Here is a 13977-nt window from a genome sequence, read left to right on the forward strand (position 1 = left end):
TATTTGCGTACAAGCTTTACGTGGCCGATTGACCCGATTTTTTAAATAATTTTTTTTTTTTTTAGTTGGATCTCGTTGTCATCCTTTTTCTAGGGGGAGAGGAGCTTCCATTTCCCTCCTGCGAGGATTGAGGGGCACTTCGTAGTTCGTCTCGTTGCTAGTTGCTGTAGACCCGACCTGGAAGGATTCTTAGTGTCAGTAGGATCCATAGTACTAGCCATGCAATGATTCTGTACACTAAGAATCGGCTGCGAAGTCTGTTGAAACAGAAAGGCCAAATTCCACCAAAGGAATGTAATGCCAAGACTTTGTTTGACTTTGCTGTAGATGCACCTTGTTGTATATTGGTTGCAGTTGCTGGTTGGTTGGAGGGTAAGTTGCTAACTGCAGCCGGTGTACTTTGTTCTATAGAGGATACTGATGGTTTCGTTGAAGAGGATGCTTCATTGTTGTTGGCGGCTGTCACAGGTGTACTGGGGTTGCTTGGGGTTTGTGTGAAGGAAGCACCGTTGTCCTTTGGTGTTGTTGTCTCCTTGTCCAGTTTATCACATGGCTTACCGTAGTGAACAGCTTTTTGGCAATATTGACATGTGGCCATCTGATTGTCATAGGTAACAAGCGATTTGCACGGAATTCTTGTATCTTGACCGAAAATCACATATGAAGGTATAGGCCTCTTCAAGTGTATGCGTAATAAACGTACGCCATTTAGAATACCGGGGAAAAATTCTTACACTTTTCTTTTTCGATAGAGAGAACCTCTCCGTATTGGGACATAGATTTGCGAATATAAGAATCGGTGACGCTTAAGAGAAGATCATGCACACGCACTTCTATAATACTATCTTCCATATACACCCAAACCTCCATTTACGTAACTTATATATGTATATATGTATTAATATACGTACGCATGTGTGCAAATATTTGTATTTCCTAATACATATAAATATTGGTGAAGTAAAAGCGATCATTTATATGTATAAATATATACACATAAACGCAAACGAGTGAGTGTGTAAGCATACATACATACATATATAAGGTTCGTAAATGGAGGTTTGGGTGTATACTGGAATGTTGTACTTAATGTTCTCGTGCTCCACATTGTGCACATTGTTATTGTCTTTTGCGAATTGAATTGCATCCAACTCTTTATAAAATTGGATGTAAACAATATTATTTGTCTTATTGCATTGAAGTAAATGTACACGTTTAATGTCAAGATGCATTTGCTCCTTAAGCAAACCTTCTCGTATCGAAGGTCGAATTTTGCACTGCCTGATGTCAACAATAATTGTATTCTTTCGTACCGGCGGTAGCTTTTGTTTGTTTGGTTCACTCATTTCGAGGTAATTCTATTGTTCACTACACAATACTGTACTTGGATTCTTCCGTCCCGAACGTAAACGGTTTTGTTATATCGACTGACTTGGATGAGATGTGAAAGCGAACTGAGTTTCACAATTTATCGCCAGATTCTTTCTCAATTTCAGTTCAAAATTCAATTTCATACACAATAAGAACAATCGCAGTAGGCGGTCGCGTCGGACGTAAGAAATTTTTGCTCCCGTCAAAATTTTTCGGAAATTAGCTTTTTCTCATTTTAGTGGAAAATATAAAAAATGCGGCTTTAAAATTGTGATTCTGTGTGGGAGTAGTGAAACCTTTGTCGTCTTCATATGGACTGGCTTATGAAGTCGACCTTTTGCACTTTGTGATGAAAACCAACTTTTTCAATCCTACTTCCATCGATTATTATGGTCGTATCGCTAGCGAATCCTAGACCTCATACCTACCCCAATATCCAGCTTCGAGGCACCTATCGAAGAGAATTATGAGTCGTCATACTTCGGGAAAGTAGATAAAGAATCAACAATTCCTCTTCTTATCCTTCATTCTTCCCTGTGAACAGCCAGTTTGTCTTAATCTGCATCTCGCTGACAACTGTTTTTCTTGTCTGCTCGAGGTTCCACTTAACTATGGCCCAATATTTTTCAATTCGGTAGACCTCGGGTGTGTTGCGAGGGTTCATGCCCTAGGGCATGAACGTTGTGTTTAAAAATATCTTTCAGCTTTCTTCTTCCAGTTGCCGTATAATATTATTGTGCAGAAAGCTGTTTAAAATCTGTCGATGTAGGTTTTATCATCCACCACATTCAAACTTCGTCAGTATCTTCGTGTAGAGGTTCCGTGATCGAACTCTAGTCGACTTGTTTTTCTTATCGTCTTTTTAATGTGAGATGAAAAAAAATACATCCTTTATATACTGAAATTGAGAGTTTTCGGGACTTACTAACTTTTCTCAAAATGAATATATCTTTATATGTTTGTATTTGTTCTTAGAGCATTTTACAACTGGTGGCGCCAACGAAAGCATAAACAACAAACTAAAGATGAAACTCATCTGCACATGGCATGGGAGCAGGATTATCATCTGCAGGATCCAGGAAGATTGGCATTGTTCGATGAATATCTTGAAATGAGTAAGATTTTAAGTGACTAAACTCAAGCGCCTGAATAACCACATAGTAAATATTCATTCAGTCGTTCAATATGGATTCGTAACTCTATTCGTTGCCGCGTTTCCATTGGCCCCATTGTTTGCACTTCTGAATAATATCGCTGAGATAAGACTGGATGCATACAAGATGGTGACCCAGTCAAGAAGGCCTCTGGCAGAACGAGTCGAAGACATCGGTGCTTGGTACGGAATATTGAAAATTATAACTTATACGGCCGTAGTGTCAAATGTAAGATACGATGTTTTAAATAAGTATGCTCAATTTTTCTAATAGCTCTTATTCGGCAGGCGTTCGTTATCGCCTATACAAGCGATTTCATTCCACGTATGGTTTATAAGTACGTTTACTCAACTCAGTTCTCGTTACATGGCTATATCGAACATTCGCTTTCAGGTAAATTGGTCTTATTATATCACGCCTTACCAGTAATAACTTTATGACTTTGTTTTGTTAGTTTTCAATACATCCGACTACAAGGAGGAATGGGGAACCAAAACCGAATCCGATCCAGACACGTGTATGTATCGGGGATATCGGAACAGTCCCACAGACCACGAACAGTACGGTTTGAGCCCCCATTACTGGCACGTATTTGCAGCTAGGCTCGCGTTTGTGGTTATTTTTGAGCACATTGTATTTGTTCTAACAGGAATTATGCAGTTCATCATTCCGGACATTCCGGTCGAGGTTAAAACACAAATTCAACGAGAGCAAATGCTCGCCAAAGAGGCCAAATATCAGCACGGATTGAAGAAATCTCGTGAGACTGATTACGAAGAAATTTTACATGTTCTTCGAGAACAAAGTAACAATAGTCGCCAAGGTAAGCCTTTTCAGAATTGCATAATATTTTGATCTATTGATATCATTACGCAGGTATGCGAGGAAGCTGGGCTAGAAGATTAAGCCGTCTAAGCGATGGTCTTGATGCACATGTAGAAGTTTCCAACCGCCCTCGACAATCTTTAGAGTCAACCGTGTGGGAAGTCACCTAGCAGTAGTTATAAAAGATAAACGACTGTATAGTTGACCGATTAGTTTTTGTTTGATATTAATGAGAAATATAATTGTGACTGTTCGCACTTTGCTAAACTAGTTGTTTATTCTATTTTTCTGGTTTTGCCTAGAACAGCGAGATTTGGTTCTGAAAACAGCAGGATCGAGAACATTGTATGGTGGATTTTCATTAACATATATTATATTCTTGAGCCTACGGTTTTCATTCTTTTCCAACAAATGCGGTGCGAGTAGTAGAAACAGCTGCTCGGTCCACGATGGTAATCCACAGTTTGAAAAGCACAGCTCCCAGTAGGGTAAACCGAGATGTGCAATGCTCATCCGTAGATATTCAGTGAAGGTGTCTGCTAGGAACTGCCATTTGAATGATCCCATCTCGAGTAGAAATATTTTCGGATTGGACGATTCTGGGGTTTCATACACCAAACAAACCTTCGCCAGATCCGTGATGGTACTAAGCTCAAATATTTTACTCCTTGAGTTCAGATTCAAGTTGTTCAGATAACCCGATGATGAATCGATGTAATTTGACTGACGAATAATAGGCGGAATTGTAACGGCAGTGTTAGGACTCGAACTAAGGATAGTATCAATATTATCGCGTACAAGAGTGATTTGTATCAGATGTGGGATATGAATGTGTCCAACGCGACGTATATCATTGGCTGTAATTAAAAAATAATCAACATTCAAACATTTGACATGAAGATTACCATTTTACGTGAATACTGATAGCTCCAATAGAAATTGAATCCATCCGTGGACAGATAGAACCGCTTCATATCGTCCGGCAAATAGATGTTATGTCTCGATTCCCATGCGGTAACCTGCGCCTTTTCACATGGCAATCGTTTCTCGCAAGTCACGTTGGTGATTCGAGGAATGCAGTCTGTAAATTTCTGCGAACAATAAAAACGTGGGTAATAAGATTCTACCAGAAACTCACTTAGCACCTTTGCAAGTCCGATTGACAAGTTTTCGTAGAACATGTCATCCAGATCCACGACATTCTTAACATTACTCATTTGCTTGATATCTAATAAAGCAAAACAGGAATTGCGGGGTATAATGCAGTGGAAAGAAAATATTCGATTTTTATTTAATCGATATATAATCTTGGTTGTCATGGTTGTCGGGCATATTGGATTCCAGACATTAATTTACAACAACAGGTGTAGTAGTAGCTATAATGGAAATTTCTTTCCAAGTCATGAAAACATGTTTTAGCATATATATATTTATTATGTTGCAGTATATTGTTAAAAAATAAAATTTCAACAGACGATGTAACGGAAATAGATTTAAATTTTTTGTCGACTTGTTGATCGCCGTCATTCACATATGTCGACAGTTGCTTGAAAACGTTCAGTTGTGGTAAATTTTTATGGTGCTGGTTGAATGTTCTGTTTGTAAACGGAAAAGTGTTGCCGGAATAACTTATTCAATATTGCATTGCGCTCTTACTTGAAACTTAACTCCAAAAGGGCTGTTACTTTCTTAATCGCCCTGATATGGATGCTATGTCTTGATGCCACTGCATTTTGTTGTAAAACAGTTCTTATTCACAATACGATAAATTACGTTTATAATATTTCGATCTGCTTTGGATGTGGTAAAACAAATGATAATTTATTTATATTCCTGAAACGTTATTTTGATTAAAAATATCATCGACAGCTTGAACAACTGAGATCGGTAAACCACTTTAAGCGACCGAAGCGAATATGTATCGACTGATTAAAATGCAAACCGTTTATTGTAGACCGAATAATGAGCACAAAAATATGCTAACTCGACTGATGAGATGAATGTTGCTTCTGTTCCCCAAATAAAATTATATCTTTATTAACCGCCGTTTTATGCTTACAATTTCATCGTTCGTCGGGATAATTCCTCCACATTATAAAAATTTCATACTACTTTGTGGAAAAATGCTACTACAACAACAAAGAAGGAATGACTAAGTATCGAAATACTTGTAAGAGTAAAATAAATATATCGAAATTTTAAACACGTTAACTAGAATTTATATACCCAGTGCTTAATCACTAAAACAAAATAACCGTAACGTAGTTGATAATGAAAACACAACTATTTTATTCAGGTAATACTGATTGAGATTAGGTATTTCGTGATGGAGACCAATCTTCTTGGAACGAATTTTCAATAATTATTGAAGCGTATTCATTTTTGTACAAGTGACAATGAAACTGGTAGCACTGAATGAACAATTTGAGCAATCGTAAAATTGCTGTTCGTTGGTGTCAAAAGGTGAAAAGAAAAAAAGTAAAGCGCTTTGCGAAAAGCAGCGCAAAATAAATCATTTCGGTTAAAAGTGTCATTCTTCGAGATAGTTTTCTATTTTTTTACTGCTGTAAACTTGTTAAACCGGATTGATTTCTGTACCTAACGATCAAAAGGTATGTATTCACTACTAGCTTTTAATGAATGCTCGAATTTGCGAAGGTCAAACTCCTGTGCAATGTCTTCAACATGATGTGAACAAAAGCTCTAGGCTAATATTGCATTCAAATAAGCCCTTCATATACAGTTCTAATGAAATTGGTGAGCGGCGAAGGTTCTTATATTTATCATCAATGCATGCAGTTTGTCAAAAATTATTGATTTTTTCCAGTTGAATTAGCCTGACAGTCGCGTTGTTTTTGTTCTAGATGGAATCGTTTCTACTTGAGTAATAGCACAAACGAATTTTGTTTGTGCATTTATCGTAGGAATCAATAACTTCCATGAAAAATCGCGAAAGCATAGGAATAACGTGCATTTGCATCTTACGTTTGGTAATAAATGGGAAAATATTTCATATTAGTATTCTATCGAGATTCGAGATAGCGTGCCGTCGTGGTGTACATCTAATGATTATAATAAATATTGCATTTCATTCGTAAGTGTTGGGAACCTTACGAGTACTACGAAGCTTTACCCAAAATAAACTAAATGGATTGTATGGGATATTGTCATCCTGAGTTCATCTTTGGCTCTACCTCAATAGTTTATGATTAAGTCGAACCGTCAAGGGTGTTCCAACAGCTATAGTAGGATTTAGAGTCAAACAGATGAACTTTTATTCTTTCACTGGTTTATTTAAAGTTTAAATGTTTGTTGCAATAAGTATCATGATAAAATATTTCCCAATGGAATGTTTGTCAGACTGGTTCTTTGCAACAGTTTTTTTCATAGTTTCAAAATATTAATCCCGATAGCCGCCCAAACAACTTCTGATATGTTTGTTTCAGCAACCTGGGTAAAGTGTTCTATATCATTCGACACAGTTAATCGAGCTTAGTAATATATGTGAATGTGTGTTAGTATGTGTCAAATAATGTCACTCATAAAATAAAAAATCTCGTAGTCCCATAGATTGCTATAGAATTTCACACCGTCATTTAGAACAACGATGCAAAAAAGGGTAAAATCCTTCTAGATTTGGAGTAAAACTGATTCAATTTGTAGGTCAAAAAGTTTAAAACGAGTAAGTAAAGTGTGTTTAGAATTTTAAACCGTCATTAAGTGCGATGGTACAAAATAAAGAAAAATTCTTATTAACATGACATAACTGTTTACAAATTAAAAAAGGTTATGTTAGTTTATACCCAAAGAAAGTTTCTTATTTTATTCAAGATTGAAAAAAAATTCTACACAGAATCTTCTGATATTTTTGAAAATATAAGTAATATGAGAAAGGCATCATTACACCACTAGGTGGATTAAAAAAGGTTTTATACATATTTTTGCATACCCTGTATCTCTGGATCCGGAATGAATGATATGTGACATTATTTGTCGCATACTCATACATGCACGCACACAGATAAAAATAGTACTAGCCTCGGTCGCAATATCTCCGTACTTTTTGTTTTTTTTTTCATATAGAAAGCTATATGAGAAAAGCAAAAAGTACAGAAATAGTGCGATCGTGTGGATATGGGTAGGCACGGATTTCTTTAAAAAAAATTATGCATAAATATCTGGAATCACCATGTATAAACATCACGAAAGGCAAATTCTTCGTATTACATTCCTTTTGTGGAATTTGACCTTCCGTTTCAACAGACTTCGCAGCTGTTTCATACCGCACAGAACCCATTGCATGGTTGGTGCTACGATCATACTGACGCTAATACCGTTTTCGTTTTTGAACCTAGACGCGGGCTACTCTGACTCCGAGTAAAACGAACACGTGGTACGCGCCCTAAACAACAACTCATGAAAAAAAGGAAAAAATAAACAAACTCGGCTGGATGCGTGGTGCGACCCGAGAAAATTTTCAGAGCGAAACTACGCGATTGAAGTCCGATCTAGAGCGACCTCAGGTTGTTAAAACAAACATATCAAACGCTGTTTGGGCGACTCTGGGTCAGCTTTCGGGCTGCTCTGATCAATAAACGAAAACGGCATAAGAATGCTTTCAAGTCGGGACTCGAACATACGACGACAACTGGCTTGTAAGACCAGGGTACCAGGGATTTGCATTGAATCGCAAATGTTAAAAAATTTCCTTGTAAAACTAGGCAAAGGATATGAATAATGTTTCATGCTTGATGTCTCGATCGAAAAAACTAATTGTTGCTTGCGATTTATATAGTTTCAGGTATCCGAATAAATTGGCTCATAACGGCACGTTCCCCATATTTTCGGGGATTTGTGCCTTTATGTCGTTTATTTATACCCGGCTTTAACATAGTTACGGTCGTTCGCCGGCGCTAAAGCAAAGTTAATTTCGCTAACATGAGGGAGTTATGTTTGACCTCATTATTTGTTGACTTGAAGATCAAAAATCTTTGGTTCCTGACAGCGATCCAAAGAGCGTTAGTTAATTTATGTTAATTTTTATTTCTAAAGTTACAGTTTAAAACCATAATATGTCACATGTTAGCATATGATTAAATTCTTATCAACACTTTGTTTCTCTGTAGTCATTTGTCGGAGTTTACATAACACTAAGTTTCAAAAAGTGAGATCCCGTTTCTAATAAATTATTGATCAAGAGAAAACGAACATTCTTTCGAAAAAAAAAACCTACCTAAATCCTTCGTCTACTTCAATTTTTCAAGGAAAATTAACCCCATTATCATATTTTCTTAGGCTTGAATCATGAGCTCTGAAGAAGGCACGGAACAAACGAACGTTGAGTTGACATCGACCGAACAGACCGATGAGGTAATGGTTTTAAGTTTTTCTCAAATCAATAGGACCAATTTGTGCTCTTTCAAACTCAACAGCAGCAACAGTCAGTCAGCGAACTCGAGAAGCAGGAGGAAGCCAAATTGAAGGCAAAGTATGGCACTAACGTGGGTCTGGGAGGGCCCCGCGGACTTGGCGGGCATTCGGCGTTCCTGCAAAAACGACTTCAAAAGGGTCAAAAGTATTTCGACTCCGGAGACTATCAGATGGCTAAGCAGAAAGGCGGTGGGATTAAGCAAGTGTTTGCCAACAAAGTTCCAACCGGGGAGGCCATTCCGACACCGGAAACTGTGCCAGTGAGGAAAACCTCCATCATTCAAACCTGCAATAAGTTTCAAAGCAGTTAAGTAAGCGATCAGTCCCCTCCTTTTTCATTCAACTTTGATTTATCGTTTCTCCTTACGTTCCCTGGATTATCGTCGGTACTGTGCTTGTAATTATCTCCTTGATTCTGCTGTGTGAGTTTCAATACATGAAAAATGGGACGAAATCAGTTTATCGCTTTCCCATTAGAAGAGTGCCCAAGTAATATTTGGTCATGTTTTCAACTGAATAGTAATGTGCGTATGGTTAGATTTATGTTCTAGTTATTAATGTTTCCGTTCTATCATAAAATGTTCTTGATTAAATTGTCTATGTGAAAAAAATAATTATATAATAAAACAATTGATGAGGCAAGAGGTATAGGAACTATGAGGTACTACTTTTAATGACTTCTTTGAAGTCGTTTCATAAGCGTACATTTCGATCACTCACTGCACTTGGATGATCGGTAATCGGCATTTGCGGATAGTCGTTAGATGGTACCCGTTCTCGAGCAACATTGCGTCGTCCAGTTTAGGCACAGGAGTTTCTGACAGCCTGTATTGTATATGTGAATATTTTTTTTAATTTTAAATGCCATAAAAAAGAAACTTTTTAATCGCTTAGTGAACATCACAAGCTCCGTCTTACTATCTGTCCTAAATTGTTTCCCGTTGACATTTCTGCATGAACTTTTCCAAGCACAATGAGGAATAAAAGGTTCCCGTATAAATTTCAATACTCGATATACAGTGCCACGAACAAAAAAAAATCTAAAAAACTCGTTCTATTTTTGTCTGGATTTGTAGTTTCTATAAATTTTTTATAGTGCACAGTGAAGCACTTTAAGACCATTTCGGAGTATGCAGTCAATCGCTCTCTACTGCCCTACATTTTTGGTATATTGAATAACTAGTAAAGTAGAATTCAATTGTTACAACATTTTAGATATTTCTAAAATCAACATCAGCAGTTGACATCAAAATAAACACATCCAACTACAAATGACGTGAACCAATTCAAACTATATGATAATAGCTGATAGTTTCAGTGATACAGTTTACGTATTGATTCGTGCATGGTTGTTAATGATATTCACTGTTCTGATGGGAAAATTTTCCTTTCTTGTTCCCTTGTTTTTAAAGTTTAAACCATAATCCCGCATTCAAGATTAGAATAAATAAAATAAACATTTTATTTCGTTACAAAAATAAATGAACAAACAAATTATTGGAGGAAAACGTTTACCAATCATTACTGTCGGCAAGATCGGCAAACATTTTATCTTTGACGGCCTTAGCTTTTCGAGGATCGTCCGTGATGCTCGTTTGGATTGCTTTTGTCTGTCCCAGCATGTACTCCAACTCTTCACATGTTAGGTTTGGGCCACCGAGTTCGACTTCTCCCACAAACTGCTTTTTTAGTTGTCCTTCGTAGTAGATAAAAATTGTAGGCAGATTTCTTTCGGGATAGTTTGGAATACAAGTTGTCGCTATGGCTCGGACAAATTTTGTGGCTGGGAATGCTACTGCCAGCTGAGACATATGTTGATTGATTAATGCACAAAATGGAACACCGCGGCTATAAAGATGCAATATAACGTAGATATCAGATCCAGCTTTTGTCACTTCCTCAACATAATCTTGACCAGAAATTTCAACTACGGAACCGAATTTTGCCCTTTGGGCTAACGCTTGCATTTCTGCTATTCTTTTTTTACGGTATTCCAGTAGTACTGCTTCGTCTTCTGAGTCTTCCAGTTCATCTAGTTCGTCTAAAGCGAGTTTAGCTAGATCTTTGTCGCCGTTCTGTTTCTGCTCAATAGTGTTTTCTATCATGCCAATTATATCATCTTCAGTTATTTCTTTCTCTTTCTTTGGTGGAATAATCCCTTTGGCTCGCAAAACATCGTTCCATTCAGTGTCTTCATTCGGGTCCTACAGTAAGTAATTGAAATTAAAATACCATATATGGTAACTATATCACAGACCTGCACTTACCTGCATTATGTTACTGATTTTATTATGAATGACAAGACCAAATGTGAAGATCTCGAATAAATTCAAGTTTTCTTATTTATCTTTACAACAATAATGATTTACAGTTAACTAATAAACAAAGAATTTGTCTCGAAATAAATCACGCAAAAACACGATGGATAAAACAGTACACTGATGGTGTACCTCTGGTGTGCAGGGATGCCAGGTCATTTTTTCAAAAATCTGTGATCAAACCCAAAACTAGTCTGTGAAAATCTGTGACCGTTTTCCGTACCCCAATAGCCGTTTAAAATCAATTTGGTGAGCAAAAAAAAAGGTCTCACAACCAACACGCTCTGTACCTTTTGCCTCTACCACTCTTTACTTGTGCTAAACTGCGTTCGATTTCCAAAAATCTGTGAAAATCTGTGATTTATTCCAGAATCTGTGAAAATCTGTGATCATTTTCAGAAATCTGTGAAAATCTGTGTCATTTTCAAAATCTGTGCAGAAAATTCAAAATCTTCGATACACAGATTAATCTGTGAACCTGACATCCCTGCTGGTGTGTCATGTGCAGTCAAGATGATTGATAAAAGGTGAGAGTATGGATGTCGTAATATCGATTGATCAATCGAGTAATCGATTAATAACTCAGATAATCACCCATCTGACACCGGTATGTGAGCACCAGCCATTTGAAAGTATACCGATTACGTTGAGCCCCTCGCGTTTCGAGCCCCAAACACTGCGATGTTTTAATACTCATCGCGACACTCAAATTGTGAAAATTATCTCCACTTGATGTCCCAAAACACTGTCTGCTGTATTTTAGGTAAACCGACAAGTTATTGGGAGAGAGTCGACCCAAAATTCACTAATTTTCGTGCACTAAACACTAAGCATAAAACAAATGTATTACTGTTTGTTTGTTTACGTTACAAACAGCTGATTTTGAAGTTCCGATTTTGATCTCATCAAGATGGCGTCGTGACAGGCGGCCGCAGATAATCGAGTAATATTCAATTGAACAATCCAATCAGCGTGGTCACCACGAGATAGCGTTATGGTGATTGTTTTGACATATCCCATGTATTTAGAAAAATTTTTGACGAATTTTTCAATTTACTTGAGTTTGAAAGAATGCAGATGGCAAAACCTTACAAATATGGGTAAGAAAACTGATTATTCACGTGTTGCCATCAAACATATGATTTCAAATTGTCCTATACTCTTGACAATCTCGGATGAAATTTGAAATACAGATTTGATTTAGATGATAAAACATGAGTAATTAGACTAGTCATAAAACTTTTGATCATAATTTATCAATTAATCTCAAAATCCAACCATAAAAACAAAGCTTTTCCCAGATATGAAAACAGTACCCAACCCCACTTCTTCGAATTTGGTATTTCATGTTACGATTTCTCCATAAATATCAATCAAACATACCACGGAAAGTTACTGAATCATTAATGATCGATTTTTTTACCAAATTCTCACACGTTTTTGTATGTTAGTATTCGATTCATAAGAAAAAATAAAATAAAAATCCTGCATTTTGTTCGAATCTTCAAGCAAAATCTGAAAATTATCACCATCGCATAGTTCAAAGCTTGCCACTCGGCCAGCGCAGCGATCGCAAAAGAGTTGGATGGATTCTTCAATTGATTAGTTTGAGTCTAATATTCGATTAATGAACTAATAGAATAATTTGAAAAATTCAAATTAATCATAAATATAATCTATGAAAATTTAATCGATTATTTTGGAAATTATAGTAGAGTATTGAATAATCGAGTAATTCGAAAAATCAGACATTCCTGTACACTACAATTTAATCCCTTTGTTCGGTATATATTTTTGACGAGAATTTTCGGTAATCAATAGAAATAACGGTACTTTATTATATGAGTTCTATTTTACAATAATTATGCAAATTTTTACCGGATTTTACGTAAATTTTCATTACAGAATTATGTAAATTTCACTAGCTAACCCGTCGAACTTCGTCTCGCCAATTTTTTTAATTTATATTTTCGAGCGGTAGAATGCTCAAACGTCTAATGTCGTTAACGCTTCTCTCCATTATGCGACTTACTACTCGGCCTACAATAAACGGTTGTAACGAATTCAAAGGCAACAATACTTTCCAAATTATCTTCTAATGCACTGAACATAGATAGCAGATCATATCAATAGTCATAACATTAGTTGAGTCACTGCATCATTTTGCTGAGTACTCCGTCTACAATTAGAGAATGGCTATAAGTTAGTCTCTGGAATGAGCATTAGAAAAAATATATGAAAAATGTGCAATACTTCTGTTATAGCGAAGCGAATATGTGGTGTGCATATACCAGTTGTCGTCTTTCCTTTGATCCAACGCATTAAACAACGATACATTTCATGTTATCAACTGTTATAACTATGTAATCATCTCATCCAGATATTTACGATCTGCATTTGGTAATTGGTCAAGTAACCCAAAGTTCGGAAAAAAAATAAGTGGTTTATGTTCAGTTACTTTCAACGTTAGTTAATAATATCCTAAACCGCCTTCAAGTAATTATCCACAGTTTAAAATTCACCCAACGCAACTGAACGAACTTTAGTTCAGCGCAGCGAGAAAGTTAGCTCAAAACTTCAAGTTGTCAAAAATTTCCCGTCTATCATACTTTAAAACAGCAAGAAAGTGGTCGTTTTCATATACTGTGAAACTTTCAGTTGCTTTGAGAGACTCCGCTATAATTTTATTTTGATCTTTGTCTTACCAATTCTAAAATACTTCAGAAACATAACCCACATAAAATACCAATATGAATCTATTACGCTAATTATCATCTAATTATTGGCATTTAATTGTCATTTATTGTATACGCCTATCTAAAATCTAAATTTCACAGCTTACAATCACGTAATTTATATTAACTTTACACGTGAAATCT

General features: G+C 36.4%; 4 protein-coding genes across 5 annotated transcripts in view; 2 read left to right on the forward strand and 2 right to left on the reverse strand.

Annotated features, from left to right (window-relative positions):
- The window catches only part of LOC131435840 (anoctamin-4), a 36208-nt gene extending 32591 nt beyond the window's left edge, over positions 1–3617 (forward strand). For both annotated transcript variants that reach the window (XM_058604071.1, XM_058604072.1), the window contains exons 9-13: positions 2347–2486; positions 2548–2753; positions 2813–2918; positions 2980–3348; positions 3402–3617. In XM_058604071.1, the coding sequence (XP_058460054.1) occupies positions 2347–2486; positions 2548–2753; positions 2813–2918; positions 2980–3348; positions 3402–3520 (940 nt within the window). In that variant the 3' untranslated portion in view covers positions 3521–3617. The remainder of the gene's footprint in view (positions 1–2346; positions 2487–2547; positions 2754–2812; positions 2919–2979; positions 3349–3401) is intronic.
- Positions 3560–4620, reverse strand: LOC131435841 (tubulin polyglutamylase complex subunit 2). The gene is made up of 3 exons (XM_058604073.1): positions 4496–4620; positions 4264–4441; positions 3560–4207 (listed from the first exon to the last, which is right to left on the reverse strand). The coding sequence occupies exons 1-3, from the start codon at positions 4565–4567 to the stop codon at positions 3618–3620; spliced, it is 840 nt and encodes a 279-aa protein (XP_058460056.1). The 5' UTR covers positions 4568–4620; the 3' UTR covers positions 3560–3617.
- A 1141-nt stretch (positions 4621–5761) lies between these two features.
- On the forward strand, positions 5762–9434 carry LOC131436675 (cAMP-regulated phosphoprotein 19). The gene is made up of 3 exons (XM_058605533.1): positions 5762–5962; positions 8646–8720; positions 8783–9434. Exons 2-3 carry the CDS (start codon positions 8655–8657, stop codon positions 9089–9091), a joined length of 375 nt encoding a protein of 124 aa, XP_058461516.1. The 5' UTR covers positions 5762–5962; positions 8646–8654; the 3' UTR covers positions 9092–9434.
- Positions 9435–10211: 777 nt separating this feature from the next.
- Positions 10212–11231, reverse strand: LOC131436674 (viral IAP-associated factor homolog). The gene is made up of 2 exons (XM_058605532.1): positions 11048–11231; positions 10212–10984 (listed from the first exon to the last, which is right to left on the reverse strand). Exons 1-2 carry the CDS (start codon positions 11051–11053, stop codon positions 10292–10294), a joined length of 699 nt encoding a protein of 232 aa, XP_058461515.1. The 5' UTR covers positions 11054–11231; the 3' UTR covers positions 10212–10291.
- Between the last annotated feature and the right edge of the window lie 2746 nt (positions 11232–13977).

Source organism: Malaya genurostris, chromosome 3, assembly GCF_030247185.1.
Source record: "Malaya genurostris strain Urasoe2022 chromosome 3, Malgen_1.1, whole genome shotgun sequence".
NCBI classification, from domain to species: Eukaryota; Metazoa; Arthropoda; class Insecta; order Diptera; family Culicidae; genus Malaya; species Malaya genurostris.